Genomic DNA, 24,226 nt, shown 5'->3' with positions numbered 1-24,226 from the left:
GGATTAAATGTGTTTTATGTGTCATTCCAATCTAGTTTATTTGGTTTTTAGATTCAATCAGTCATTCATGTCGCCCGCGCCCATGACGTGGTTCATATCCTTGCCTCCAGCGGCCAGGACGTCGAGCAGCAGGTCACCCTTGTCCTTACGCTTGCTGGGCGGCACCTTCTTCTGCTGCTGCAGGGCGGCCACCTGGGCTGCGTGCATCTGGCGGCGGTGCTTGTGCATGTTCCCCGAGTTCTTGAAGGTGCGCTCGCAGAATGCGCACTCGTACAAATCCTGGCCGGTGTGCGTGGCCGTGTGCTCTTCGAGGCTGCGACTGCTCTTGAACTCCTTGGCGCAGTGCGTGCACTTGTGGTATTCCTTCGGATGATGGTAGCGTATGTGGGCCGCCAGCTTGGCCCGCGAACCCTTCTCCAGGCCGCACTGCTCGCACTTCCACTGACGCAGCGAGGCGGCATCCAGATGCATGTACATGTGCTTGCGCAAACTGTTCTCGTCGGACAGCCACACCTGGCACTCCTGGCACTGTACCTCGGGCAGCTGGGAGCCCTCGCGATGCACGGTCCGCTTGTGCACTAGCAGGTTCTGTTTCGTCTTGAACTTGGCGCCGCACGAGTCACAGATGAAGGGCACGAAGGCGGGGTCATGGGTGCGTCGCATGTGCAGCCGCAGGTCAACGGCGGTGCGAAAACTGTGGGCGGATATAGGCAATTCATCAATTCGCTTTTCTACTTCCTGCCTACACTTACGATCTGTCGCAGTGCTTGCACTGCTCATTGCGCTCCTGCTGGTGCACCCTGGAGTGAATGGTGAGAAGGAATTGCTTGGAGAACCGCTTGGAGCACTGATCGCACGCGAAGTTCAGGTCGTCCTTGTTGGGATGGAAGCGCAGCATGTGTACATCGTAGCTAATCCGGCTGACCAGTTGCTTGGAGCAGATCTTGCACCTGCACAGTTCATTCATTAGTGGGGGGATTCAATCAATTGCCTGGGCTGGCCTAGTACCTAAAGTAATTCGGATCGTTGTGCATGTGCAGGTGGTCCACGTAGAGGGCACGCTTCTTGTAGCGCCGCTGGCAGCAGACCACATAACCGAGGGACTGGTGATGATTCCGGAAGTGCCGCTTCATCTCGGCGAAATTGGGAAACTGATCGTCGCCGCCGCAAATGCTGCACTCCAAACGACCGTGCAGAGCGATATAGCTGTCCATTTCGCGGCTATTGCTGCTGCGGCTCTCTGGATCGCCCTCACCTTCGCCATCCTCATCCTCGTCCGCCTCCGCCTTGTGGGGCATCGACCTGGCCTTGGCCTTGAGCGCTTGAGTTTTGGGTGCTGTAACTGCCCTTGGTAGACGCATACGGCGTCTAAGGGGCGACAGCAGGCACATTTCTCCTAGCGATGTGGTGCGAGTGCTACTGCTTCTGCTGTTGCTGCTGGCATCGCCATCGATCTCGTTGCACTCCTCGTTGTCGGCGGCCGCGGGACTCACATCGATCTCAGGTTCGCACAGGATCTGCGCCTTTGTGTCCGCATCCTCGTCCTCGGAGAACGGCTCCATCTTCAGTTGCTGCAGGCCCAATTGTTTCTTCATCACCATGGCGCAGAACTGCTCGAAGTCGGCCAACTGCTGCCAGCACTGGGTGCAGAGGCTCTTGGACACCCCATCGTTGGGCAGGAGCTGGTAACAAGGATGCAATCTGGCCATAAACAAATGTTGGTGGTTTAAACGGAATTCACTGCTTACCACCAACTGCAGGTGTTTCTCAATTAGCTCCGCCAGATTGGAGGGCACTGGCTGATCGCCGGAGTCATCCTGGTCGAAGATTGGCACACTGTGCTCCGCATCGTGCAGGCACAGGCGGCATATCATTGCACTACAGCTGTAGAAAATGCAATTAATTCAATTAATTGCCTCGCAAATTCAGTTTAAGACGTCGCCGCGGTGTTGCCAGATCGCAGGCTGAATAAACTTCGAGCGACAGAGATGCCAAGGTGGGCGTTTAAAAGCAGCTTAAATTTAAAGTGCCCCAGGAAAATGATCAAAAACATACAAGTTGTGCATACATTCCAATTAAAACTATAAATTATCAAAAATTTACGTATTTGGTAACATATATTTGAAGTTGGTTAATGTCTCCATCTAAAAACTAGCTACAAGGTAGCCAGACTGTTTGCGATGGCCACTGGACCAACAACACAACAACAACAAAACGATAACATAGCAGAAAACGATAGATGCAGCGGAAAAGCAGGCGCTGTGAAATCGACAAGGACTGTAGAAAAGGAAACTTGGAAATTTGCAAAGCATAGATACGCGACACAAGGATGAACGTTTCCGGCGCAGTTGACCAGTACACGGTGCTAACCGGTGACCGTTCCAAAATCAAGGATTTGCTCTGCAGCCGCCTTACGGAATGCGGTTGGCGGGATGAGGTGCGTCTGATGTGCCGCAACATCCTGATTGAGAAGGGCACCAACAACAGCTTCACCGTAGAGCAGCTGATCGCCGAGGTAACGCCCAAGGCACGCACCCTGGTCCCGGATGCCGTCAAAAAGGAGCTGCTTATGAAGATACGCACCATTCTTACGGAGATTGAGGAGGAGGCCGATGAGCCAGAGGACGAATCCTAACTTTAACTCAGCGTCATTGGATTTGTATATTAATAAAGTTTATTTGTACGATTTTATACATAAATCCCGACCAGTGAACGTTTACACAAAGTTGGGACAGACACCAAACACAGATTCAGTCGGGCGTGGGGCACACGGAGCTGTTGCTGACGAAATCGAAGCCCTCGGTATCGGGTATCTCAATCAGCGACTTGGCAATGCCACCGAGTGGCGGCAGCATGTGCCCGGCTAGGTTAGCCGGAGCTGCCGCTGGAGGAGCAGGCTGGTTAGGATGATTGGGGTGAGCAAGTGGAGCCGCTGTGGAGGTAATGCTACTGCTGGGCTGCGAGTACTTTCTCACCCAGTCGTTGGGATGCATCTTCTTCTTGTGGTTGTGCATGTTGGCGTGAGACTTGAAGGTGCGCGTACAGAACTGGCATTGGTACAGATCGATGCCCGTGTGAGTGGCCATGTGCTCCTGTAATGAAAACGTTTCGGAATTAGCACGATCAGCATCTGATACGCCGGTTAACTCACGGCCAATGCCCGCGGCAGCTTGAACTCCTTGTCGCAGAGACTGCACTTGTGCCGCTTGGCGGAGTGATGGTACCGCATGTGGCTGCTGAGTGCGGCACGGGATGACTTCTCTGCATTGCAGAGCAGGCATCGGTACTTGGTGTCGCCGTCGCGGTCATCGTGGCGTGCCAGATGCTTGCGCAGGCTCCGTTCGTCCCGCAGCCAGCGGCCGCACAGGGTACACTGCACCTCCGCCACCGGCCCGTCCGGATGCAGCGCCTTCTTGTGGATGAGAAAGTTGGCCTTGCTCCTGAAGTGTGTACCGCATATGTCGCATATGATGGGCGTAAAGTCAGCCGCATGCATGCGCTTTACATGGGCACTTAGCTCGAACTTGGTGCGGAATCTATGAAAGTGAGAGAGCAACGCATTAGTGCATTCGCCTACCAGTCTAGCGCCACTCACGTCTTGCTGCAGGTGTCGCACACCTCGGGGCGCTCGGTGCCCTTGTGTCCTTTAAGGTGCATGGTCAGCAGGAATTTCTTGGCAAAGCGCGCCTCGCATATGGCGCATTGGTGGACCAGCTCCTGCTGCTGCGAGTGGAAGCGCAGCATGTGCATCACCTGGCTGTTGCGGTTAAGGAAGTTCTTGCGGCAGCTCTGGCAGCTAAAGTACTGCGGATCCTTGTGGCAGTGCAAATGGTCGACGTACAGCGTCCGCTTCTTGTACCGATTGTTGCAGCACTTCACATAGCCAGTGCAGTCGTGCTCCACGCGAAAGTGGCGCTTGAGATCGTTGAAGTCCTCCAGCGGGGCGGCGCAAATGGCGCAGTCCAGCTTAACATTGGCGGCTATATAGTCGTCCATTTCCTTGATGCTGCTGCGCTTGACGGGCACCTCCGAGGTATCATCATTATCGTCGGCGGTTACCAGTTTCTTGGTCTTGGGTCGGCCACGTTTGCCGCGCGGCTTTGGCTGTTCGTCGGCATCTGGCGTTAGCTCGCCCCCGACATCTTCTTCCTCCTCCTCGTCCTCGTCGCCATCCTGATCGTCCTCTGGTCCAGCACTGCTGCGTTTGAGTTCCCTTTGCCGGGCTCTTGATTCCCGCAATGATAAATCTGTGATCTTTGCCTTGTTCTGCTGTTTGCGCTTCTCGTACTTCCTTTTGATTATTTGATGCGTTTGCTGCAGCGCTGTTTTGCGCGGCCTGCCCCTGGGGCGTGGTTTCACCGGATCCGGCTCCGGTTCTTCTTCTTCATCTTGCTGCGATTCCGGCTCGAAGTCCGGTTCAAAGGTATCGCCATAGTCGCTGTCTTTTTCATCGCCCGCGGACAAGGCGTCGATGACGGGCTCGCACAGTATGTGATCCTTGATGTCATCGCCCTCATAGCTGAGCTTTGGCTCGATCGGAGACTCTGTGTTCCACACGACCAGGGCGGGCTCCGGCTCCGTCAGTTCGGGCAGCTCCGGCAATTCAGTTTTCAGCTGCAGGGAGCGGTGCAGCGACCGCTGCTTATCCGCCACCATGGAACAGAAGTGCTCGATCTCGGCCAGCTGCCGCCAGCAGCGGTTGCACAGGCACGTGGACACCACATCGTTTTCCGCCAACTGAAAACGAACGATTCAATCATTAGGAAAAACGTCTTTTTGGGGTAGAAAAGTCCAAATCCACTCACCACCAGCAGCAGATGTCGCTCGATCAGCTCGGCCAGGTGGCGATGTGCCGGTTGCCCCATTGGCGGTTCCTGGCCGAAAATGGGCACCCCGTGCTCAGCATCCTCCAGGCAGAGTCGGCATATCATCTCATAAAAGGAAGGACACAAATCCCGAGTCAAATCGCGTTAAATGCAGCTGTTTTTGATTCGTTGCTGAGTTTTGTTATGTGAGCGTTACCGGACCGCGAACAGAGACCTCCGCATCTGATTGTGCAAACACAAGAAAATAGGCTAGAAAAAATAGCTAAAAAGATAACCAACACATTGGTTCAATATTTTGTGACTAAAATTAATAAATTTAAATGCTTTTTTTGTATAAACTTTATTTCTGAGATGTATGCTTTTCGAACGCTTTGAACCTTGATAACTTCTGTCTGACATATTGAGGACATCAATTGATGTTGCATAAACTGCTACGAAAGATTCATTTCTTGCTGGTTGGTCGATGACGGCTAACGCATTGGCTTCGGCGGTATTGGAGGTCTCTCCTTGGGCTTGGAAATAGGCTCATTGATGACCAGTAAATCAGATTCGGATCCGTGCAGCAGATCCATATTTAAATCGATATTTTCTCCCAAAACCTCGTTGATGGTATCTGATAGGTTACCCATCTGTTTCCGCTTCTCTTCCAACTGCCTCTTGGCAATGGCATCGTTGACCAGATCCTCGATGCTGGGCGTTATTTGGAGGGCAGGACGATGTCCGCGGGGCAAGAGATAGCGATCTGCCAAGATCATCAAATGGCTAAGAACAGAGCAAACTTGTTGACAGGCCAATTCTCTCCATTCTAAGGTGATACGTCCCAGGGCCTGGTCGAAGGATTCGTTACAGCTAAAGGATCGCAGGAACTCCTCGTAAATCACCACACTGCCGCCGCCCACAGAGGGCAACATCCAAAACAAGAGAAGCAGCTTGAATTCGCTTAGTAATGGAATGAATGCCAACAGACCCGCAGTGAAATAATCAAAAGCCACAAAAACTCCATAGACAGTCCAGTAGATCAACCACCCGCGAAGATCATTGTCACTACATTTCTGATTGCTCAGGATTTTGTAGGACGCGAATGTTGGATAGAAACAGCCCACCAGCAGGGACAGTATGTGTACCACGATTGCATAAATCATTATTTACAAATTTTTGATAATTTTTCAATTATGGATAATTTTTAAATTTTGGATTTTGAGAAAGTATCTAGCTGTGTATTCGTTTCTCGATTTGGTTCGTTTGGTTTGACTACTACTTGAAAAAATACAATAAACTGAAATGTGATTCTAAACGCTAGACCTGCTTAGCATTCCTAAAATGACTATAACAACCTTTTCAGTTGAGCTTTTTTTTCAATAAATATATTTTACTTTTATTAATTTTAAAAGTGTTAGTTTTCAATCGTATATTTGAATTTCAATAAAAGGTTTTGGCTTGAAAAGAGCCAGAGCGAATTACGTTCAAAAGATGTGGCATCACTGGATCAGCGATGGGTGTTGGCAAGCGTTTACAGATTTAAAAACTCAAAACAAACGAAGCGACGCGATGGAGCCAGCCGAAAGTCCAGAAAAACTAATGAAATCCGTACGCCGCAGTGACGTACTGGAAGATGTGGGCAACATGAGTGCCGTCGATCTATCGAGCGGTGATCTCTCCGACATCGATCTTAAGGACGTGCCCGCCCAACTGGAGGCCACTTTAAAGCCGCGTCGCTACGAAGCAAGCACTTTGTTTAACATTGACCTGGACGATAGTAAGTGCAATCCTGGTGGTTAATTAAATTTACATTTACGTAATGTAACGACTTTCAGTCTGGGATCCCAGCTGTCAGCAGGACGAGGTGCAGCAGTACAAGGAGCGCGCCCAGAAGGAGCAGCAAAAGTTCTTCGACTTTGTGATGCATGCGGCACTGGACACGGACAATCGCAAGGTTAGCTTCCAGCCAAACAAGGAGCAGCAGCGTCACCTAGATCAGGGACCCAATTTGCAAAACTTCGTGCGAAGCTCGTTGGCGTTCACAAACGCGGCCATCCGATTTCAGGCGGAGCACGAGGACATGATGGAGCTGCAGTGCAATCTGGACGATCACTACCTATTCATGCGGAACACCATGATCAACAACGCTATACACCAGAATATGGCCAGCCAACGGTGACCCTAAGCTATGCATAAATATACATATGTGAATTGTAGATATTGATAAATTAAAGTAAGACTCGGAGATTGTAAGACGCTTTGCTTTTGGCTTATATTTATTCCTACCCTAATATATAACTCCCTAAGTTGCACTTCTTATGACGACTGCCTTTAAATCTGACAGAAAGAAATGAAAACCGGTCAAGCGTCTTGAAAACATTGGCTGAATGTAAACTGAAGTTAACAAAGGTTTCGTTTTATGTTCTGGTCTACTTAGGCGTTAGGTTTACTTTAAATTGTGTGTTATTTGTGAGCTGCTTATTCCTTGTTCCAGGCTGCCAGGTATTTCATGAGGTCCGTGAGACTCTCGAAATCGGTGCGGCTGGCTTGTGGTTCGTCCTTGGTAATCCTTGGCAGTGCATGGCCCATTTTGAGGCGGAACTCCTGGAACTGCGAACGAAACGAAAGATTAAAAGCGAAATTCATTGAACAAACCGGAGGCAATGCTCACATCCTTGGCTCCGGATAGCTTCCAGAAGCCGTAGCAGAAAGCGCCGGTGCCCATCACGGCGTACAGTGTGCCCCAGCCCAGTGCCCGCAGGGCCAGGGTGGCGCCCTCGTCCATCAGGATCATGCCTTGCCGCGTTCCAGCCTGCTGGAGGACCTTGCTATCCGTCTTCTTAGCGGTGGCCAGCGTGCGCGAGAAGCCGAACAGAGCGGACACTCCGCCCACCAAACCCAGAAAGGCGGCGGCTAGAAATGAGGATGAAATGGAGTTGTCCTCCAGTCAGTCGCTGGGTGATATACACATATGTGTGTGTGTTTGGAGAACCACCCACCCTGGATGCGGAACTTGCGCTCCTTCTCGGCCGCCACTGCATCCGCGTTGGTGCCGGCCTCGCTCATCCTTCTCAATTGCGATTTATTGTTGTCGTAACTACTAATGCCCAAATTGGATCGCACAACACAGCTGATTGCTTGACCGCTGTTGACCGCCAACACTGGTGCCGCAGCTGCCACTGCCACCGACGCGTTTGCAGAGGTGCTAAGATGGCGGGAGGAAAAGCTAGAAGTGAAATGCTGGAAGATAGTTAAAAATATTCAACAAGTGCTGGCCTTTATCACAGATTATGCAAGAAGTTTGATTTTAATGTGCTGCAGCTAATTTATATAATAAATAACTGACTGCTAATAGATATATATATCTAACAGAATAGCTAAAAACGCCAGTCTGGCAACCCTGTTATCACGACAGCTATGCGATATGGTATTTTGCCGCTCGCTCTGCAGTCACACTTTTCGGTCGGCGTTGTCCGCATTTTCACATCGCAACGCGTCTTAAAAAACGGGCTAATTCGCATTCGCAACCGCCTGTAGCGCCCGACTGGTATAGAATGCACGCCCAGCGTGCCAGCAACAAACAGTGATTGCTTACCTTCAATTTGGGCATTCGCGTCGTTCGATCTCCTTCTTTTCCCTTCCCTTGTCTTTCGCACGAGGTGAAAAGTGTGACGACGCAGCAGAAAAAGCAAAAGCAAAAAAAAAGGGTGGAATAAAAAACACCCGCACACACACATCGAAAGCAGGCTCCACTTTGGTCTAGTGGCCACCAGCACCGCCGACGACCAGGATGAGCACCCCCACGGACTCGAAGGCGCCGTTGCGCCAGGTGAAACGCGTACAGTTCGGCATTTTGTCGCCTGATGAAATTGTAAGTGCGGCTCAGAGATTCATTCGATCGACGCCATATTGAAAAATTGAACAATATTGTAAACGCAAAAATAGCATTCCATCGAATTCGCAATTCGTATATCGTGGTTTTATATGGGTTATATGGGCAAATGAATGGGTATTTCATGTACACACGCATTCCAGTTTGATTTGTTGCAAGGTTAATTCGAAATGGAACGGGAGCAGGGCAACAAATACTGATAGTTCAAGTCATGTATCTGTAGGATCTCTCCCTGGTATCAGAAATGTTTTCCAGCTGAATATCATTACTTCTCAATAAAGTTTATGAATATATTACGTAAAGAAATGGTATACTTGTTATTAGTTTCCTGGGAAAATTCGAAGTCATAGGAAAATAAAACACAAGATTTTGGGAACTGGGAATCTACTATCTCGAATATCAAGTTATTGATATCTATCTAAAGGGTTCAAGACAGGGGAATTCAGATAGATATATTCTAACTATGATCCTTCAAGAACCTGTTGGCCATATCAATATGACACGCACTTTACGAATTCGACTTTTGTTGATCCATATGTGTTACTTCTTTCCTGCTTGCAGCGTCGCATGTCCGTCACCGAGGGTGGCGTCCAGTTTGCAGAGACGATGGAGGGCGGACGACCGAAGCTGGGCGGATTGATGGATCCGCGCCAGGGTGTCATAGACAGGACGTCGCGCTGTCAGACGTGCGCCGGCAACATGACCGAGTGCCCCGGTCACTTTGGACACATTGACCTGGCCAAACCAGTGTTCCACATCGGCTTCATCACCAAGACAATTAAGATTTTGCGATGTGTGTGCTTCTACTGCTCCAAAATGCTTGTCTCGCCACACAATCCAAAGATCAAGGAGATCGTGATGAAGTCCAGGGGACAGCCGCGTAAGCGCCTGGCCTACGTCTATGATCTGTGCAAGGGCAAGACGATTTGCGAGGGCGGCGAGGACATGGATCTCACCAAGGAGAACCAGCAGCCGGATCCAAACAAAAAGCCCGGCCACGGTGGTTGCGGTCACTACCAGCCGTCGATCCGGAGAACAGGACTGGATCTCACCGCCGAGTGGAAGCATCAGAACGAGGATTCGCAGGAGAAGAAGATCGTGGTCTCGGCGGAGCGGGTTTGGGAAATCCTCAAGCATATCACCGACGAGGAGTGCTTTATTCTGGGCATGGATCCCAAGTATGCGCGTCCCGATTGGATGATCGTGACCGTCCTGCCTGTTCCACCGTTGGCCGTACGGCCCGCGGTCGTGATGTTCGGTGCTGCCAAGAATCAGGATGATTTGACACACAAGCTGTCCGATATCATCAAGGCAAACAATGAGCTGCGCAAAAACGAGGCCAGTGGAGCGGCGGCGCATGTGATCCAGGAGAACATCAAGATGCTGCAGTTCCATGTCGCCACACTGGTGGACAACGATATGCCTGGAATGCCCAGGGCTATGCAAAAGTCGGGAAAACCCCTTAAAGCCATCAAGGCGCGACTCAAGGGTAAGGAGGGTAGGATTCGTGGCAACTTGATGGGCAAACGTGTGGACTTCTCCGCTCGTACTGTCATCACACCCGATCCAAATCTGCGTATCGATCAGGTCGGTGTGCCGCGTTCCATTGCCCAGAATCTAACCTTCCCCGAGCTGGTCACTCCCTTCAACATCGATCGCATGCAGGAGCTGGTGCGCAGAGGTAACTCGCAGTATCCGGGTGCCAAGTACATTGTGCGCGACAATGGCGAGCGTATTGATCTTCGCTTCCATCCTAAATCCTCTGACTTACATCTGCAGTGCGGCTACAAAGTAGAGCGCCATTTGCGCGACGACGATCTGGTGATCTTCAACCGACAGCCCACGCTCCACAAGATGAGTATGATGGGTCACAGAGTGAAAGTGTTGCCCTGGTCGACGTTCCGCATGAACCTGTCGTGTACATCGCCCTACAATGCTGATTTCGACGGCGATGAAATGAATCTGCACGTTCCGCAGTCCATGGAGACGCGCGCCGAGGTGGAGAACATCCACATCACACCCAGACAGATCATCACGCCGCAGGCGAACAAACCTGTCATGGGTATCGTGCAGGACACTCTGACTGCAGTGCGAAAGATGACCAAGCGCGACGTATTCATCACGCGCGAGCAGGTGATGAATCTGCTCATGTTCCTGCCCACGTGGGACGCTAAAATGCCGCAACCCTGCATCCTGAAACCGCGTCCCCTGTGGACGGGCAAACAGATCTTCTCCCTGATCATCCCCGGCAACGTGAACATGATACGCACTCATTCCACGCATCCGGACGAGGAGGATGAAGGACCGTACAAGTGGATCTCGCCCGGTGACACCAAGGTAATGGTGGAGCACGGCGAACTTATCATGGGCATTCTCTGCAAGAAGTCACTGGGTACATCAGCCGGATCATTGCTGCATATTTGTTTCCTGGAACTTGGTCACGACATCGCTGGTCGGTTCTATGGCAACATTCAGACCGTGATTAACAATTGGTTGCTTTTCGAGGGCCATAGTATCGGTATTGGTGACACCATTGCCGATCCGCAGACCTACAACGAGATTCAGCAGGCCATCAAGAAGGCCAAGGACGACGTGATAAACGTTATCCAAAAGGCCCACAACATGGAGCTGGAGCCCACGCCGGGTAACACTCTGCGTCAGACGTTCGAGAACAAGGTGAACCGTATCCTAAACGATGCTCGTGACAAGACTGGTGGTTCGGCCAAGAAATCTCTCACTGAGTACAACAATCTCAAGGCTATGGTGGTGTCTGGTTCCAAGGGTTCCAACATTAACATATCCCAGGTGAGCAACTGACTAGCGATTTTCATTCGAACTCATTTAATGTGCTGGCATTCTTATCTTCCAGGTTATTGCTTGTGTGGGTCAACAGAACGTGGAGGGTAAGCGAATCCCCTACGGTTTCCGCAAGCGCACTCTTCCCCACTTTATTAAGGACGATTATGGTCCTGAGTCGCGCGGTTTCGTGGAGAATTCGTATCTTGCCGGCCTGACACCCTCTGAGTTCTATTTCCACGCCATGGGTGGTCGTGAGGGTCTTATCGATACTGCTGTAAAGACAGCTGAAACCGGTTATATCCAGCGTCGTCTTATAAAGGCTATGGAGTCGGTGATGGTAAACTACGACGGTACAGTGCGTAACTCGGTGGGCCAGCTTATTCAGCTGCGTTACGGCGAAGACGGTCTTTGCGGCGAGCTGGTTGAGTTCCAGAACATGCCAACGGTGAAACTGTCGAACAAGTTGTTTGAAAAGCGCTTCAAATTTGACTGGAGCAACGAGCGATTAATGAAGAAGGTATTTACGGATGATGTGATCAAGGAGATGACCGACAGCAGCGACGCCATCCAGGAACTGGAGGCAGAGTGGGATCGTTTGGTTTCCGATCGCGACAGTTTGAGACAAATCTTCCCCAACGGCGAATCCAAGGTGGTACTGCCGTGCAACCTGCAGCGTATGATCTGGAATGTGCAGAAGATCTTTCACATCAACAAGCGCCTGCCCACGGATCTCTCGCCCATTCGGGTGATCAAGGGCGTTAAGACATTGCTCGAACGGTGTGTTATTGTCACGGGAAATGATCGAATTTCAAAGCAGGCCAACGAGAACGCCACGCTGCTATTCCAGTGCCTAATCCGCTCGACACTGTGTACGAAATACGTGTCGGAGGAGTTCCGCCTGTCCACGGAGGCGTTTGAGTGGTTGGTCGGAGAAATCGAGACGCGTTTCCAACAGGCCCAGGCCAATCCCGGCGAGATGGTGGGTGCCCTGGCTGCCCAGAGTTTGGGTGAGCCTGCTACTCAGATGACACTGAACACCTTCCATTTTGCTGGTGTGTCTTCAAAGAACGTAACACTGGGTGTGCCTCGTCTCAAGGAGATCATCAACATATCCAAAAAGCCCAAAGCGCCGTCGCTAACCGTTTTCCTTACTGGCGGCGCTGCCCGCGATGCGGAGAAGGCCAAGAACGTACTGTGCCGCCTGGAGCATACCACGCTGCGCAAGGTTACGGCTAATACGGCTATTTACTACGACCCGGATCCGCAGAGAACGGTGATATCCGAGGATCAAGAGTTTGTGAATGTCTACTACGAAATGCCCGACTTTGATCCCACACGCATTTCGCCCTGGTTGCTACGTATTGAATTGGACCGCAAGCGGATGACGGACAAGAAGCTGACAATGGAACAGATCGCCGAGAAGATTAACGTGGGCTTCGGGGAGGATCTTAATTGTATCTTCAATGACGACAATGCCGATAAGCTGGTGCTGCGCATTAGGATCATGAACAACGAAGAGAACAAGTTCCAGGACGAAGACGAGGCCGTCGACAAGATGGAGGACGACATGTTCCTGCGCTGCATTGAGGCCAACATGCTGTCGGACATGACACTGCAGGGTATCGAAGCCATCGGCAAGGTGTACATGCATCTGCCACAGACCGACAGCAAGAAGCGTATCGTGATCACTGAGACCGGAGAGTTTAAGGCCATCGGCGAGTGGCTGCTCGAGACTGACGGCACATCGATGATGAAAGTGCTGTCTGAGCGTGACGTGGACCCAATCCGAACATCCTCCAACGATATCTGCGAGATTTTCCAGGTGCTGGGCATCGAGGCGGTGCGAAAGTCTGTCGAAAAGGAGATGAACGCCGTGCTGCAGTTCTACGGCCTGTACGTGAACTATCGTCACTTGGCCCTGTTGTGTGATGTGATGACAGCCAAGGGCCATCTAATGGCCATCACCCGTCACGGCATTAACAGGCAAGACACTGGTGCCCTTATGCGATGCTCCTTCGAGGAGACAGTGGACGTGCTGATGGATGCCGCCGCTCACGCCGAAACGGATCCCATGAGGGGCGTGTCTGAGAACATTATCATGGGACAGCTTCCCAAAATGGGTACTGGCTGCTTTGACCTTCTGCTCGATGCAGAGAAGTGTCGTTTCGGCATAGAGATTCCCAATACGTTGGGCAACAGTATGCTAGGTGGCGCTGCTATGTTCATTGGCGGTGGATCCACACCGAGCATGACGCCACCGATGACGCCGTGGGTTAACTGCAACACGCCGCGATACTTCTCTCCACCCGGCCACGGTGAGTACCCATCCATTATGTGTTTTTGATTATACTCTCGACTCAGCAACGCTGTATCTTTTTTTAAATAACTTTTTTGATTCGATTGCCTAAAATATTTCATCTCTTTCTTTTTTGTGCTTGCAGTAAGTGCCATGACTCCTGGCGGTCCCAGTTTCTCGCCTTCGGCTGCATCGGATGCGTCCGGAATGTCGCCTAGCTGGTCGCCGGCTCATCCGGGCTCATCGCCCAGTTCACCAGGACCTTCAATGTCGCCGTACTTCCCAGCCTCGCCGAGTGTTTCTCCTTCTTATTCGCCAACAAGTCCGAACTACACGGCATCTTCTCCCGGTGGAGCCTCGCCCAATTACTCGCCCTCGAGTCCGAACTATTCGCCGACATCGCCGCTTTATGCAAGTCCACGTTACGCCTCGACAACGCCAAATTTCAATCCCCAGTCGACGGGTTACTCGCCATCTTCATCGGGATACTCGCCAACATCCCCGGGGTACTCGCCCACGGCACAGTTTCAGTCGAGTCCGTCGTTTGCGGGCAGCGGTAGCAACATTTACTCACCGGGCAATGCGTACTCGCCCAGCTCGTCCAACTACTCACCCAATTCACCATCCTACTCGCCGACATCACCATCGTACTCGCCGTCGAGTCCTTCGTACTCGCCAACGTCGCCTTGCTATTCGCCCACATCGCCTTCGTACTCGCCAACGAGTCCGAACTACACACCCGTTACACCCTCATATTCGCCGACAAGTCCGAACTACTCAGCGTCCCCGCAATATTCTCCAGCCTCGCCAGCTTACTCGCAAACGGGCGTGAAGTACTCGCCTACATCGCCGACGTACTCGCCGCCGTCACCTTCGTACGATGGGTCTCCAGGATCACCACAATATACGCCAGGATCTCCGCAGTACTCGCCGGCCTCGCCTAAGTACTCGCCGACCTCACCGCTGTACTCGCCCAGTTCACCACAGCACTCGCCCTCAAACCAGTACAGCCCAACAGGATCGACCTATTCGGCGACGAGTCCGCGTTACTCGCCGAACATGTCCATCTATTCGCCGAGCAGCACCAAGTACTCGCCCACCTCGCCAACGTACACACCGACGGCCCGCAACTACTCGCCCACGTCACCGATGTACTCGCCAACGGCACCATCGCACTACAGTCCCACGAGTCCGGCCTACTCGCCCAGCAGTCCCACGTTCGAGGAGAGCGAAGACTGAGGAAGGGAGGACGGGGGTAGCTCCCCCAGCACGTCCCGATCCCCGGGGCGGTCGAGCCGTAGTTAAGTACCGACTACGCTTGACCGCCCGAAACGGGAAAGGTGAATTTAATAACATCTAGTTTTTATACAGCTAATAGGTCTCTCATAGAAAATTCAATACTGTTTGCAATAGCAGCTTTAAGTAATTTGTATAAATTAGCGTGCAGTTTCGTATTTGGTTTTGTGGTAAAGTAAACAATTTGAATTGTTTGCGTTTAACAGAAAAGCGAATTCGAAGCCATTTATATTTGCACAAATTGTTTCAAGTTGCAATGCTCGAACTGTATTTGATAATGCGAATCTATTTCTTTGCACAACCTACTGTATGAAATTGTTTATTAACTGGAAGACTCTTGTCACTATACTTTCACATTTTTTTAATATCCCTATCCTTAAATGGCCTAAAGTTAGTATAAAGACCCTAGTTATTAAGGACACCAATTCAACAAGCCAACGCCAAACACTATTTGTAGCGTTTTCCATATACCCTTTCCATATACCCTCCAATTAACCCGATCAGTTGTTTTCGCCTGCACACAAAAGTTACGTATAAAAGCATAACACGTGGGCACCCATACGCTACCTATATATTCATATATATTTTTATGTCCGACACATTTTTGTAAATTATGACAGAAAACAAAATAGAAAATTATAAAATAAAAACCGCAAAAAAATACTCAACAACATTGGATTATTTACTTTACTAAACTGATGTGCTCACGCTGGCAGACAACTGCTATTCCTTGTAGTTGATTTAGGGATTTGAGAGCCAGTGCGGCCACTCCTGGATCTCGTTGTATAGCGTCAGTCCGGGACTCTGGGTGCTGATCACCTGGGAGCCAGCGATCAGGGCGTAATCCTCGCTCAGCTCCCCCTGCTGCACTCCGCAGGCCAGCAGATCTTTGGCCGCCTGGAGAGCCGCATCCGATGGGAGTTTATCTATCGGAGATGTTGGTCATGTAGTGCTCCACATAGCGAAAAAAGAGAATATCTATTTGCAACTTACCCACAAAGTTGCCGATAAAGGCTATGCCCGTGCCAATGGCATTGTATCCATAGGTGTGGGCACCGCGCAATCCCCAACCAGTGCCCTCGTATACGACACCATCGTTGCCGATCAGAAAGCTGAAAGAGATCGTTATCATAATGGTTATCTGGATCATTGCGAAGATACCAGCCGTACTTGTAACTAATATCGTTGTAATCCAGCTCGTTCTGATGATACGCCTGCATGTTCTGGAGAATCTCGGCGCACTTGAGCAGTCCGCTGCACTCGCCGGTGACCGTGTGGTGGATGACCACGTAGCGGATGGGACGCACTTGGTAGTGGAGTCCCAACGAAGGCTTGCCGCCCCACTGACGCTTCAGCTTGATGGTGGGGCAATTGGCTGGCGAACGCTGACGCGACTTTCCGGCGGAGACGAGTGCCACCAGTAGCACCAGCCCTATGGCCATAATCCAAGGAGATCCGAATCGAACGGTCTGCATGATGTTGATGTGCTAAGATCTGAGGCTGGATGAGAACTGATCTCGGTGGCCTATCTCCCGGATTTATCAGGGCCAACGATCCGAGCTTTCTGAAGCTTACGATCCCACAGAGCCACCACAGGGGACTCCCGACCATTAGCCATCTCCAGATCTTCCGATCCGTCGCAAATCTCCGCGTTCTTTGTTCGGTTCTTTTTGTTTTGCATCACTGTTGCGAAGCGACAAGCAAAAAGCCCAAACAACCATTTAAAACGGGTTAAAAGCCGATCTGTGTTGGCATTTCCGCTTTTCAGCTAGTGACGAATGCTTCCCCAGAAGCAGTAAAATATGTGATATGTACTGTACACACAAATACTAACAATCAGTCTAATCCAATGATTAGCTGAAAGTCTCGCGAGAAGTTCGCTGATAACAGCCCCGCAGAGAGCGTTTTTTATTTTTTATTGAGAGGGCTTTTTTTTGTTTGCAAATTGTGTAAGAAATATATGAAATAAACCATAAATGAAGCAATATTACTCACGAATATATGATATATTATCGTTCGAGTGTATAAATGAAAAGATGTAGAAGGCTCGCATGCCCACATGTCGTACATTAAATCAATTTATGGTTAATGGATTAAAAAACAGGGCGAGGAAAAACGTATACTTCCCTTAAATAGAACTTAATGGTAATGGTAATAGTTTTTGTAAAATAAAAAAATTAACAAACAAACAATATATTTTGTAGGTCAATGAAAAATGCGTTTAAATTGTTTATGCCGTCCGCTTTTCTTTTCTAACACTAATTTCCAGGGGTAAAAGAGTTCGCTTTGGGTAAGAGGGAGTTTCATTAGGATGAATAGCTCGCGGGAAAAGTTAAAGATTCTTTTACAAAGTAGATAATAATTGACCCCCATGCGATGAACTTGATTGCGATGTGTGGTGTCTATAAATTGTGAATTACTCATGGCATTTGCATTTGCATGTCTCTGCCTTAAGGTTTTCCTCCGAAGGCGATCCGCATTGCAAATGCATTACGCTTAAGCACTGCATGCATTTTTTTCATTCATTCATTCATTCTATTTTGGGTTCTGTTATTATTGGCGCTTTTGATAAAAGCCGTTTGCCCGATAACTGCCACCCACCCACTGGGGCGGGGCAATCCGGCGTCATCTCCGCCGCAGAAGCGTTACTCATCGGACTTACCGCTCAGTGTTTTACTGCTGCACGGCTAGAAAGACTATCTAATTTCTAGCATTACTTCACCGAATGAGATACTTTTATCAAAGTGTTTATGATATAAACAAATGATGAAAAGCAAGCAAATGGTATTTGCTATCAATGGTAATAGATATGTTGTTTATAAATGGGTTATCCATGAATAACGTAGGATCAGATCGATCAGATATTTATAATCATATAAATACAGTATGCATACGTACTTTGTAGTACTAGATACATTATCTAAGCATTTACATATTTATATAATAATTCCAATAGAATGTAATATGAATACACACTAGTATTTCTTTCCAGTGCATTCTCTATCGCCCTCACCCACTCTTCTCACTCACCACTTTCAGGTGGCGCTGAGTCAGAGAAAAAGTCGAAGGAGCTTCCACTAGCAAGTTTAATTCCTTTCTTTTTAATTGCCAATCCGTGGGCGGCTAGTGAATAGTGTCATGGGGGCGTGGCCGGGGGCCTAGTTGCACTTGAAGATTACAAATATTAAGGTTGGCCGCTCCGCTGCTCGGCTGCTCGGCTGCTCGGCTGCTCTGCCGCTCACTCGATGACATCATGACGTCAGGCGTCATTTATACCGCGCTAGCCAGCAGTCTGAAGTCAACTTGTTGGCGTTGTTGGCTGAATTGCCTTGCTGATACCCTGGATGAAAACGCCTCCGGGTGGCATCGACCAGTCCGACGCAAGAGCATTCGCGGTTTTTTGGAGTTTCAGTTCTTTTTAATGGTTTTCAAAGTGTTTTATCATCGTAACTCGGCCAAAATGGGGCACGCAGCTGGAAGAATGAATGCTTTTTGCACCTTTTGATACAAACTAACGATCTGAATCACTTTTTAGCTGCTTTACAAAAATTAATTTTCTCCCGATTTTCGCATTTTTGGTAAGGGGTAACATCATCAAAATTTGCGAAAAATGGCAAAAAATTAGAAATCCAAATTTTAAATACAGTTTGATTAGAATTTTAAATACGAACTCAACGAGGTATGGCAATCCATATTTGGATCATTATTTCCAAAATGATGGCCAAAAAACTAAATATTTTCTTCCTTTAAATCTGGAAAACGACTTTTGGCCAAAAATACGTTTTATACAAAGGGTGTTTTTATCATAACTTTTCTAAAAATGGTCATATAATCACAAAAATTACTGTTTTGTGCAGCTAATTACCAGTACTAACTATCCCTGTCACTTTTTGACGGATTTTGAAAAATTAATTTTTGGGTCGATTTTCGCATTTTCGGTAAGGGGTAACATCATCAAAATTTGCGAAAAATGGCAAAAAATTAGAAATCCAAATTTTAAATACAGTTTGATTAGAATTTTAAATACGAACTCAACGAGGTATGGCAATCCATATTTGGAAAATTATTTCCAATGGTGTGGCCAAAAAACCAAATATTTTCTTCCTTTAAATCTGGAAAACGACATTTGGCCAAAAATACGATTTATACAAAAGGTGTTTTTATCATAACTTTTCTAAAAATGATCATAAAAGTACAAGAATAACTGTTTTGTGCAGCTAATTACCAGTACTAACTATCCCTGTCACTTTTTGACGGATTTTAAAAAATAAATTTTTGGGTCGATTTTCGCATTTTCGGTAAGGGGTCATCATCAAAATTTGCGAAAAATGGCAAAAAATTAAAATTCCCAATTTTGAACGCCAATCGATTGGGAATTCAATTACGAGCTCAACGAGGTATGGCAATCCATTTTTGGACCATTATTTCCCATTTTTTGCCCAAAAATCGACCTATTTAAAGAATTGCAATGAATGTTTTGCACTACCAAACCAAATCGCTTGTGAAGTGATCCAAGATACAGGGTATCAGCCGCGTCGAGTCGCAGTAAATCGGGCTGGAAGGCTTCTGCTGGGTCGTGTTTTGTTTTCGTCTCGGCTGCGTCGACCGCGACGCTGAAAACTGAGGCAGAGGCAGCGGGCCAAACGCTTCTATTTTTCAGTTTCGGTTTCAGTTTCGTTTGCAACGTGCGCGCGAAAAGACGCAAAAGTCGAAAGAAAAGTGCGAGGAAAACCAGTTGGCCGAGTCCTACGCCGAATTTTGAGAAAAGTAAGAGTAAGATCCATACCGAAAACTTTAGATATACAGAGAGAGGTACATAGCACCCATTTCTTCCGCTGGGACTATATGTGTGTTTTATTGTTTTCTTTTTTTTTTTTTTTTGTATATACTTTTTGAACATTTCGAAAAGCACAAGGAATTGGAATTTTCGGTACTTGGCTGTGCATTAAAATGTTGTTAATTTTTTTTCTCCTACAAGCATTAAACTGCACTATTATTGACGGCGATGATATCATTTCCAGAGGTCGAAAATGCGAAACGAATGTGAGTCGCGTTTGCAGTGGGGAAATACTCTTATCAGCAGACCATTTGATAGCTTGCTTTTTTGGTACATATGTATATTGATTAACTGTTGTCATTTGGGAAATTACCAAAGGCGGCCTCTTTGTTCAGCTCTTCCGGTTCCAAGGGGAAGGGAATCTCGAAGGGCCCAAACAACAACAACCTGTTGCTTGGCCCACGTTGCTTAGCATGCGAATTAAACTATCGTATATCATATCATTCATGCCTATGATATCATTCCGCTCCTCGGCGGAAATCCGCCGTCTAATCAAAATTCGGACTGTATTTTGTTTAATTCCGATAAAATGTCGCACATGGGTCTTGTTATTTTGGTTTTCGCTTTGTTTTGTTTTCTGATTTTTTTGTTTTTGGTTTTCGGTTTTTGGTTTCGGTATTACGCTCCGGAATTTGGGCCACACCCCTTCCACGCCACTGGGATATATGTATGTGCCTCTACCACTTTTGTGAATTTCGATGAGCATCATTCACATTGTGTGTAAACTATTGCGTCACCGGTGGCGTCATCGTTTTTGGACTCGTCTAATGCGCCACCGATTTTGAGGAAGGTCTAAGTTCTGAAATCCAACCCCATTCCAATTTCAATCGCCATCAATCTTGTAGTTTTTTCTAAATTTAATTCTTCCTTCCCTAGTTAAATATCAAAAATATAATATTATTTACGATTTTCAACTACTCTGTATGGTTCTTACTAGGCTTGTTTGTTTTAAGCCAAATATGGCAAATATAGCTATAGCAGAGCAGTTAATTTGGCATTAATCTCACTATCCTTCCGTTTGTTATTTGTTTTAAGCTTATTTGTTAGCACAAACAAGCGAAACTGGTTTTATTTGTTTGCCTACAATGTTTTTCGGCTTGATTACCAATCATCAAATCTGAAGTCAGATCTTATAGTCACAATCTGATTTCGAGGTCTGGAACGGCACTTGCGAATACCCTACATTATGCCCACCCACGGCATCTGTACACTTAAAGTGTGTGTGTGTGTGTGTGTGTCCCAATTACGAACGCGGCGCTTTTCTTCAGTTTTCCTTCAGCTTTTCCACAACGAACAGCAGGCAGCAGACCATAAAGTTCATGACGTTTATGCATACATATGTACATATATGTACATACATACATACCGACTTATATCCAATCCTAGGCGAACATATAGACGAGAGCGATTCATCTATTTTGTACGATCCCCAAGAAGGGGGGAAATCGTTGCGGGGAGGAGGGGTTTTCTCTCGTCGGTCAAGTAAATAGATTTTTCCGATTCTCCCACTGCTTCAATAACGCATTTGGCGCTTTTTCGCCTGCGAGGCCGGCATTGAAAATTGTTTTAAAATTAGACAAAAAGCAAAAATCCAAAACAAAAACAGCAACAAATGGATGGCCAAAAATACACAAACATTGTATGGATACAGTGCAGATCGATGGGCGTGGCAAGGGCGTTCGATCTGTAACAGCTGGCCAAAAAGTACAAAAGATACAAAAAAAAAACACACCATATGAATTACGATATTCGGGGAATATAAGTGAAATTAGAAAAACCTAAGAGTCTTACTCATTTTAATCAAATAATTTAATCAGAGATTTACACATGTATGCAAATATACTTAGCATGAATCACTAGCAAACTTTTTTGCTTATCTCCACGAATTTGAGGAATTTATTGTTTGATAAATAGTATAATTTAATTTCAGTTCTTATCACCGAAGTTTGTAATATTCCTGTATTGATATTAGTAGCTAATAGCCGTTTTGCTATCAATTTATTTATTAATTTATTTACTTGTCTTTGCAGACCCCACCTTTAACCCCCCGAAAAGAACCACCGAAGCAGAGCGAAGATGTCGCACTCAGTGACCATTACCCGCACCACCACCAGCACCACCAACACCTCCTACATTGTCCTGAACACGGGCTATCTGAAGTCCTTCCCCGGCATCCTCAAGCTTTTCGAGCTGGTGCGTTACAACTGCCAAAATTCCATCTCAACTTTAAAATTAATGTACCTTCCATTACGTTTTTTACGCAGATCATTGGTGCTGCCATTGTGGGAATTCTGGCGTTCAACTACCAGGACTACCACAGATACTTCTATGGCCAGCAGGATCTGTTCCATTATCTGATGGCCGTTACCTTTATGATAGGGACGTTCTGTTTACTCCTCGCCTGCCTCACGTCGCTCAGCACGGGAGGCATTATTGCCAAGACGATCTATGTGAGTATAATGATCATTGCTATATCTTTTGGATTCCTTAGGATTAGCCATGGAACTACAAACGTACATATATGTGCTTGGCCTTATGTCTGCAATCACTGCATTTCAATGACCATTCACCTTTTGCAGGAGCTGATTTACCACAGTGTGGCCGCCATCCTGATCCTGGTCTCGTCCACCATCCTGCTGCTCAAGTTGCGCGATGTGAAGCACGACGCCTATATGGCAGCCGGCGTTTTGGGCCTGGTCAATACGGTGCTGTACTTCATCAGCGCCTTCCTGGCCCATCGATCCTATCGCGGCATTTAAGCACTAAAGCACCCAGAACCCACCGCCCACTCGGCCATCTCCCAGCCCCTCAGCGAGTGGAATTTGCAATCTCGAAGCATTTGTTCTTCCCACATCCAACCCTAGCCACTGGCCATGCGAAGCAGGAAGAGGAGGCGAGAGCCCAGGGATATACATACATACATAGGTGTAGAGAAAGTGGGTGCCAAGCGGCGGAATCTTTGTTGTACTGTGAAACGTTCTTTGGCGCTAGTTACACTTACTTGTACTTTTACCGATATATACAAAACTTTTTTTTTGTCTCACTTTCTTTTGTACCAAACAGATTGTCATGTATTCGAATAAAGATGTGTGTCTATATGTTTTTTCTAAATGTGCAGTAGTTTGTATATTTGTTGCTTCAGCTGCATTTGTTTTTTATTGTCGCCATGCCTTAATTGTGTTGGCCAGTGTACTTTGGGTTTATTTTCTGACTTTGAACCGATCGTAAAAGTGTTGCATACTTCTGGGCTGCGCGGGAAATGCTGCTCTTAGCAAACAAATACTTTCGATGAAATTACAATTTCATTTAATTTAATACCGGAGAGGAATAGAAAATACATTGCTAATTTTTATGGTTTTTATTGAATATATTTTAAATTAGTTATCTATAAAATAATTACTATATAATATAATATATAATAGAATTTGCATCTTTGTTTGTCTTCTCATAGAAATAGATTCTCTAAACACAAAAAATCAATAGAAATTACTAATTACTAATAATAATTAAAACACACTTCTCGCTCCATCTGGCGCAGCTTTTATTATCTGTTGGTGGCCATAAAGCCCTCGCCTTTAACTACTAATTTACATATACAGTAAACACAAATAAGTGGTTTAGGTGTATTAAAAAAAATCATAGTAATTAAGAGAAGTACACGCAAGTATTAAATATAAAAGAAAAGGGTAATCGATTACGATAAATTAAGCATTTTTCTTTAACAATTAACTGACCCTCCTTCGATCGCCGACCACACAAACGTTTCGCCTAATAAATACAACTCGTATATCAAGCATTAAGATATGATTATCGAAAAAAAAAGAATTACATTTAATTATATTCGCTGCTGGCTGCATTTTGCATTCTGCTGGCTGGAAATATATACAAAAACCGACTTAAAACGAGGAGCGAACGACTGGGGGAGCTGGGAACTGGGAACTGGATCTGGATCTGGATCTGGATGTGATTGTGGATTTGGGTCGGCATTGGAATCGGAATCGGGTTAAGGATATGTGGGCTAAGCAATTAGTTATGTCCCTCTAGATGTCCTCCAATATGATCCATGTGGCTGGCTTCCTGCCTTCCTTCAAGTAATGTAATGTATTCTAGGCAACATTTATGCAACGATTTGAACGATTGAACGATTGAACACACACCGGACACACGATTAACAATTTTGCTTGGCTGGTAACATTCTCTAAATTCTGATTCCCCCTAGGCGAATAACACTGTATGCTATGCTATGCTATATGATTGATTATCATCTGATTGATGCACTCACTGATTGGCCGATTAACAAA

At 47.3% G+C, this 24,226-nt stretch overlaps 9 protein-coding genes across 10 annotated transcripts; 4 read left to right on the top strand and 5 right to left on the bottom strand.

Moving 5' to 3' along the window:
- Window positions 1-8: 8 nt before the first annotated feature.
- On the bottom strand, window positions 9-1,958 carry LOC117147818 (transcription factor grauzone). The gene is made up of 4 exons (XM_033314872.1): window positions 1,749-1,958; window positions 1,009-1,682; window positions 753-950; window positions 9-694 (listed from the first exon to the last, which is right to left on the bottom strand). Exons 1-4 carry the CDS (start codon window positions 1,872-1,874, stop codon window positions 58-60), a joined length of 1,635 nt encoding a protein of 544 aa, XP_033170763.1. The 5' UTR covers window positions 1,875-1,958; the 3' UTR covers window positions 9-57.
- A 259-nt stretch (window positions 1,959-2,217) lies between these two features.
- On the top strand, window positions 2,218-2,699 carry LOC117147803 (enhancer of yellow 2 transcription factor). The gene has a single exon (XM_033314854.1). It carries the CDS (start codon window positions 2,330-2,332, stop codon window positions 2,633-2,635), a length of 306 nt encoding a protein of 101 aa, XP_033170745.1. The 5' UTR covers window positions 2,218-2,329; the 3' UTR covers window positions 2,636-2,699.
- On the bottom strand, window positions 2,652-5,040 carry LOC117147802 (transcription factor grauzone). Its single transcript, XM_033314853.1, has 4 exons — window positions 4,806-5,040; window positions 3,596-4,737; window positions 3,152-3,536; window positions 2,652-3,092 (listed from the first exon to the last, which is right to left on the bottom strand). Exons 1-4 carry the CDS (start codon window positions 4,929-4,931, stop codon window positions 2,751-2,753), a joined length of 1,995 nt encoding a protein of 664 aa, XP_033170744.1. The 5' UTR covers window positions 4,932-5,040; the 3' UTR covers window positions 2,652-2,750.
- A 107-nt stretch (window positions 5,041-5,147) lies between these two features.
- LOC117147475 lies at window positions 5,148-6,089 on the bottom strand. The gene has a single exon (XM_033314368.1). The coding sequence runs from the start codon at window positions 5,966-5,968 to the stop codon at window positions 5,297-5,299; it is 672 nt and encodes a 223-aa protein (XP_033170259.1). The 5' UTR covers window positions 5,969-6,089; the 3' UTR covers window positions 5,148-5,296.
- Window positions 6,090-6,329: 240 nt separating this feature from the next.
- On the top strand, window positions 6,330-7,058 carry LOC117148209. Its single transcript, XM_033315497.1, has 2 exons — window positions 6,330-6,582; window positions 6,641-7,058. Exons 1-2 carry the CDS (start codon window positions 6,375-6,377, stop codon window positions 6,982-6,984), a joined length of 552 nt encoding a protein of 183 aa, XP_033171388.1. The 5' UTR covers window positions 6,330-6,374; the 3' UTR covers window positions 6,985-7,058.
- Window positions 7,053-7,968, bottom strand: LOC117148210 (transmembrane protein 242). The gene is made up of 3 exons (XM_033315499.1): window positions 7,805-7,968; window positions 7,477-7,718; window positions 7,053-7,415 (listed from the first exon to the last, which is right to left on the bottom strand). Exons 1-3 carry the CDS (start codon window positions 7,869-7,871, stop codon window positions 7,284-7,286), a joined length of 441 nt encoding a protein of 146 aa, XP_033171390.1. The 5' UTR covers window positions 7,872-7,968; the 3' UTR covers window positions 7,053-7,283.
- A 287-nt stretch (window positions 7,969-8,255) lies between these two features.
- LOC117148940 (DNA-directed RNA polymerase II subunit RPB1) lies at window positions 8,256-15,732 on the top strand. Its single transcript, XM_033316666.1, has 4 exons — window positions 8,256-8,676; window positions 9,259-11,502; window positions 11,567-13,811; window positions 13,938-15,732. The coding sequence occupies exons 1-4, from the start codon at window positions 8,596-8,598 to the stop codon at window positions 15,029-15,031; spliced, it is 5,664 nt and encodes a 1,887-aa protein (XP_033172557.1). The 5' UTR covers window positions 8,256-8,595; the 3' UTR covers window positions 15,032-15,732.
- Window positions 15,733-15,749: 17 nt separating this feature from the next.
- On the bottom strand, window positions 15,750-16,609 carry LOC117148942 (peptidoglycan-recognition protein SA). The gene is made up of 3 exons (XM_033316667.1): window positions 16,259-16,609; window positions 16,082-16,200; window positions 15,750-16,014 (listed from the first exon to the last, which is right to left on the bottom strand). Exons 1-3 carry the CDS (start codon window positions 16,561-16,563, stop codon window positions 15,830-15,832), a joined length of 609 nt encoding a protein of 202 aa, XP_033172558.1. The 5' UTR covers window positions 16,564-16,609; the 3' UTR covers window positions 15,750-15,829.
- Window positions 16,610-19,763: 3,154 nt separating this feature from the next.
- LOC117148202 lies at window positions 19,764-23,036 on the top strand. 2 transcript variants are annotated; one of them, XM_033315485.1, is made up of 4 exons: window positions 19,764-19,855; window positions 21,956-22,118; window positions 22,190-22,375; window positions 22,505-23,036. In XM_033315485.1, exons 2-4 carry the CDS (start codon window positions 22,002-22,004, stop codon window positions 22,682-22,684), a joined length of 483 nt encoding a protein of 160 aa, XP_033171376.1. In that variant the 5' UTR covers window positions 19,764-19,855; window positions 21,956-22,001; the 3' UTR covers window positions 22,685-23,036. The 2 variants fall into 2 exon arrangements, with proteins under 2 accessions (XP_033171376.1, XP_033171377.1); XM_033315486.1 differs by having other exon boundaries at window positions 19,769-19,861.
- The last annotated feature ends 1,190 nt before the right edge of the window (window positions 23,037-24,226 follow it).

The sequence above is a fragment of the Drosophila mauritiana genome, chromosome X (genome assembly GCF_004382145.1).
Source record: "Drosophila mauritiana strain mau12 chromosome X, ASM438214v1, whole genome shotgun sequence".
Taxonomy (NCBI): Eukaryota; Metazoa; Arthropoda; class Insecta; order Diptera; family Drosophilidae; genus Drosophila; species Drosophila mauritiana.
Note: the sequence above shows the minus strand (reverse complement) of the source record. Positions and strands in the feature narration are given on the sequence as shown.